The following is a 5,640-nucleotide window of genomic DNA, read 5'->3' as shown; positions in this document are numbered from 1 at the left end:
TAAAATTGGCAATCTAGGGGCTGCTCCGCCTGGCGTCTGGCATTATGGGGTTAGTGCTAGGACTGGTTGGTCCGGTGTCAGAATAATGTGACTGGGTGAGACATGAAGCCTGTGCTGCGACTTCTGTCTTGTGTGTGGCGCACGTTATATGTCAAAGCAGCACCGCCCTGATATGGCCCTTCGTGGTCGGCTGGGCGTTAAGCAAACAAACAACAAAACAACAACTGCTTCCGGAATTAATTCGACACATTGACGTTGGTGTCAGTTGACGAAATTCACTCATAATAAACGTACTCATTACAAAAAGTAGCCTGGCTGTTGCTTTTGAGTATGTGTTCAAGTGGCTGGCAGCTGTTTTCCCTTGTCAAATCCTTGACAGATGTTTGGGGGTGTATATGATTGTTTACACAAAAGGTAAGGTATTTTTAAACACGAATTAGATGACGAATAAAGAAGAATGGGAGGGGGGAAGATGGTGAACAAAAAGTGTCTTATTTCAAACCATGAAGTAGAGACTTGTTCAAATACCGCTTTTTGCGAAAGAGCCTGTTAAAGATTGTTCGTTATCTGAAGATTGTGAGTGTTCCAACAAAAACTGTCGTACTGGCGTTCATTCCATTTCTTTACTCTTAGGTTTATTAATAATTGTTTTGACCTGTATGTCGATCAGTCAGTGAGTCAGTCAGCCAGTTAGTTAGTCTGTCTGTCTGTCTGTCTGTCTGTCTGTCTGTCTGTCTGTCTGTCTGTCTGTCTGTCTGTCTGTCTGTCTGTCTGTCTGTCTGTTATTCCTAAACGGGAAAATCTTCAATTCACATTCAAACAAAACGGTACAATTACAGTACCTCGACACAGTGGACCACAGGGTGACGTACTGATACATTTAGCGTTTTGTTTTGTCAATAATTACACGTTCCAATAACCTACCATTCTTGTTTGTTTTTATTCTGAATTGTGGACCGTTAGTAGATTTTGGATGTCACTTTACATCGTTTTAGAAAACTGTGACGAAGAAGTCTGGTTGTGTTACTTAGGACATACACTGATCTGAGGTTGGCATATTATGTTCATTTCTTCAGGTTCCGAGACGAGAGCGGTAGAAGAACGACCTCTTTTGGGTAAGCTGACGTTACCTGGAATTATTATGTAATTATCATCCTTCCTGTGTGGACTCTGTAGTGAATCCCGGTAGCTCTGTCCTAGTTCCTGGCTGTGTGGACTCTGTAGTGAATCCCGGTAGCTCTGTCCTAGTTCCTGGCTGGAATCAACCAATCAATCAATATGAGGCTTATATCGCGCGTATTCCGTGGGTACAGTTCTAAGCGCAGGGATTTATTTATTTTATTTTATTTTATTTTATGCAATTTATATCGCGCACATATTCAAGGCGCAGGGATTTATTTATGCCGTGTGAGATGGATTTTTTTTTTTACACAATACATCACGCATTCACATCGGCCAGCAGATCGCAGCCATTTCGGCGCATATCCTACTTTTCACGGCCTATTATTCCAAGTCACACGGGTATTTTGGTGGACATTTTTATCTATGCCTATACAATTTTGCCAGGAAAGACCCTTTTGTCAATCGTGGGATCTTTAACGTGCACACCCACAATGTAGTGTACACGAAGGGACCTCGGTTTTTCGTCTCATCCGAAAGACTAGCACTTGAACCCACCACCTAGGTTAGGAAAGGGGGGAGAAAATTGCTAACGCCCTGACCCAGGGTCGAACTCGCAACCTCTCGCTTCCGAGCGCAAGTGCGTTACCACTCGGCCACTCGGCCACCCAGTCGTTACCACTCTGCCACTCGGCCACCCAGCCCATAGAGCGTGCTTCCACCTGGACACATGCCAAAACTCAACGTCCTGGCTCTTTTTCTTGCACAGTGGATTGTGTTCTCTTCTAAACTAATTGCGGTAATGACACCCATGTCAATCTTTCGGTTGGCCTAGTGGTAAGGCGTCCGCCCCGTGATCGGGGGGTCGTGGGTTCGAACCCCGGCCGGGTCATACCTAAGACTTTAAAATTGGCAATCTAGTGGCTGCTCCGCCTGGCGTCTGGCATTATGGGGTTAGTGCTAGGACTGGTTGGTCCGGTGTCAGAATAATGTGACTGGGTGAGACATGAAGCCTGTGCTGCGACTTCTGTCCAGTGTGTGGCGCACATTATATGTCAAAGCAGATATGGCCCTTCGTGGTCGGCTGGGCGTTAAGCAAACAAACAAACAAATGTCAATCTTTGATATTTTTGGTTAAACAAAAAGAGTCCCTCACTTCACGGGAAGCAGCCAGGCTGTGGGATGTTAGTACGTGTCTTAGTTGCAGGAAGTTCTTACCCCATGTAAACACTTGAAAAGTCAACACAACTTGATCTTTTTCCTTTAAATTATCTAACCGACACGGCCGAAACGTTTTTTTATATTTTAATATTTTTCTCAAATAATTTACACTTGGAAGTGCAAATGTGTCAAATGTGTTTTCCATGAAGACATCATTACTGTATCGTTACACATTCTTCTTCTTCTTCTGCGTTCGTGGGCTAAAACTGCCTCGTACACTCGTGTTTTGCACGAGTGGAATTTTACGTGTATGACCGTTTTTACCCCGCCATTTAGGCAGCCATACGCCGCTTTCGGAGGAAGCATGCTGGGTATGTTCGTGTTTCTATAACCCACCGAACTCTGACATGGATTACAGGATCTTTTTCGTGCGCACTTGGTCTTGTGCTTGCGTGTACACACGGGGGTGTTCGGACACCGAGGAGAGTCAGCACACAAAGTTGACTCTGAGAAATAAATCTCTCGCCGAACGTGGGGACGAACTCACGCTGACAGCGGCCAACTGGATACAAATTTAGCGCGCTACCGACTGAGCTACATCCCCGCCCCAGCGTTACAAATGAACGGGATCCCCAAACACACACGTGCAGCCTATTGGCACCGTTTCCTTGTTTGTCAGCTCTTGTTTAGGTTCAGCATTTTGTCAGACCTCTGAAATGTCGAGGCGAAGTTCAAATATTTTCAAAGATATAGTTATAGTGTATTTTACGGACACGTTCACCAAAAGTTTGCTGACTACCACCACTACCATTGCTTCTGCTACAGCAGCTACAAGGGTGGATCAATTCACTTTGGAGGGGGGGGGGGTTTACAAAATGACTGCGAAGATACAAGTTTACGGCGCCGAAGGCGCCTAAGCCTCTAGGGGGGTCCGGGGGCATGCCCCCCCGGACATTTTTTTTATCCAAAGAAGCAAAATAGAGCTATCTTGTGCATCCTGAGCCAATAAATTACCTCTTGAGCTTGAGCTACTGATACTGCAATGACTCAATCTCCAAAAGAAAGGAACAATTAGACATGTCCCAATGTTGTTGTTTGTTTCAGGTCAACTGAACAGACGGGTGAAGAGATGGTTCAAACCCGCAGGATGTAAGTCGTGTGTGATCAGTTTTGGATTTTATGATGACCCTAGCTTTGAATTCAAATTCACAGCAACGACATTTGGACTGTTTGCACTTTACTTGCGCTTAGAGCCAAATGTTTTTGTTTTTTGTAAGGGATAGGCGCAATATAAATACACTTTATTCTAATTATTATTACTTGGGAAAGCACACTGAACTCTTCCATCATTGCATAATTATCTGAAAGATACAGTTACAAGAATAGCCTGAGCACTTCAGTTTGAAAACTTTTACATTGATGTTTGTGGTGTAGATTTGGTCGGGTTAAGGTTAAAGATCGATCATTGTATGGGCGAGCGTCAATTTGTGTCAGCGTGCGTGTACGTTAGTGTGTATGTATGTGTGTGTATGTGTGTGTGTGTGTGTGAGTGTGTGTGTCTGTGTGAGTGTGTGTGTCTGTGTGTGTGTGTGTGTGTGTGTGTGTGTGTTTGTGTGTATGTGTGTGTGTGTGTGTGTGTGTGTGTGTGTGTGTGTGTTTGTGTGTATGTGTGTGTGTGTGTGTGTGTGTGTGTGTTGTTTTTTGCTGTTCTTTGTTGTTGTTCTTGTTGATGATGATGATGATGATGATGATGATGATGATGATGATGATGATGATGATGATGATGATGATGATGATGATGATGATGATGATGATGATGATGGGGGATGGGGGGGTTCCTAATACAGTAACACTTATTTCAACTTACCTGTGCTTGTCTTGCAGTGTCACTGTCACCAGGTGACGATGAGATGACAGCCAAGAAGAGGGTCAAACGAGGACCCAAGTCCAAAGGAAAATCTCACGGAAAATCCCACGGCAGCAAAAAGTCCCACGGCAGCAAAAAGTCCCCCAAACATTCAGCCAAATCAGCCTCCAAGTCCAAGGGTTCGCCCAAATCTGCTAAGTCACCGAAATATTCGCCCAAATCCGTCAAATCTCCGAAATATTCGCCCAAATCTGTCAAATCTCCGAAATATTCGCCCAAATCCGTCAAGTCTCCGAAATATTCTCCCAAATCTGCTAAGTCACCGAAATATTCGCCCAAATCCGTCAAGTCTCCGAAATATTCGCCCAAATCTGCTAAGTCACCGAAATATTCGCCCAAATCTGCCAGTCTCCAGTGTCTGTGAAGTCTCCGAAAGCAACACCCAAGTCACCTGCCTTGCCACCTGTGAAAGTCCCATCCACGAACCCTGGTATTGTGAATGAGTTTTGTTGTGGTTGTAGGCGTTGTGACGGTGGTGGCGGTGATGAAGATTGTTTTCCACTTGCATGTGTGTGTATACGTGTGCGTGTGAATAATAGAGAGAGAGAGGGAGAGGGAGAGATTCAGATTCAGATTCAGATTCAAAACTTTAATACAAAGGGATAAAGGTTTTAGGCAATGCCTAATCTTCCAACCTGTCCCTTTTAGACATACATGACATTATACATTACAATTATATATTTATATAACATGTATTGAACAGCCAAACGAATAACTAATTAACTAAGAATTTGTAATCAGGTTAAAAGTAACAAAACACTAGTTATAATAACGTGGTTCATTGATTAATAAAATGATGATTAAGATGTTATGCAGTAACAGTTATGATTTTAAAGCGTAGGGAGAGAATTATTTTTGACAAAGATATTTTCGAACATTTTTTTTAAAAGATGAAAGGGTTTGACATGTTTTACAGTACATTGGAAGTATATTCCACACAAGCGATCCCCAGTAGGATAAACTAGATTTATACAAATCAATGCGTGGGAGCGGTAGCGTATAATTCAAAAGCCTCGCTCTACCAGGAGGACGCTCAAACAGGTCTTGGATGTATGAAGGTGTTTCATGGTTGTACATTTTAAACATGAAAACACTAGCATTTAAAAAGAACTGCTGATGTAGCGGAAGAATGTTCAGTTGAGTGTATTTTTCTTGAGTAGTCATATTGGGATCTCGGTTTAATAACTTTACACCTCTCTTGTGAAGTGTGTTTATTTTCTTTATATGAACATCACTGGCATTGCACCAGACAGTAGATGCATAGCAAATGTGAGAGAGACAGTGTGCGTGGAAAAACATTTTGAGGGCATCCACAGAAACAACGCACCAGAGCTTGTTAAGTAAGAAAAGGTTCCTAGAAACTCGTTTATAAACTGTATCAATGTGAGAGCGCCAGTTAAGTTCATCATCAATTACAACTCCAAGCACACGGT

General features: G+C 43.1%; 1 protein-coding gene across 1 annotated transcript in view; it reads left to right on the top strand.

Moving 5' to 3' along the window:
* Positions 1 to 1,022: 1,022 nt before the first annotated feature.
* The window catches only part of LOC138974829 (uncharacterized), a 16,745-nt gene continuing 12,127 nt past the window's right edge, over positions 1,023 to 5,640 (top strand). Inside the window, exons 1-3 of the mRNA XM_070347555.1 lie at positions 1,023 to 1,115; positions 3,385 to 3,429; positions 4,165 to 4,563. Of these exons, the coding sequence (XP_070203656.1) occupies positions 1,061 to 1,115; positions 3,385 to 3,429; positions 4,165 to 4,563 (499 nt within the window). The 5' untranslated portion in view covers positions 1,023 to 1,060. The remainder of the gene's footprint in view (positions 1,116 to 3,384; positions 3,430 to 4,164; positions 4,564 to 5,640) is intronic.

The sequence above is a fragment of the Littorina saxatilis genome, linkage group LG8 (assembly GCF_037325665.1).
Source record: "Littorina saxatilis isolate snail1 linkage group LG8, US_GU_Lsax_2.0, whole genome shotgun sequence".
NCBI classification, from domain to species: domain Eukaryota; kingdom Metazoa; phylum Mollusca; class Gastropoda; order Littorinimorpha; family Littorinidae; genus Littorina; species Littorina saxatilis.
The sequence above is the reverse complement of the archived record's forward strand: the minus strand, read 5'-3'. Positions and strand labels throughout refer to the sequence as shown.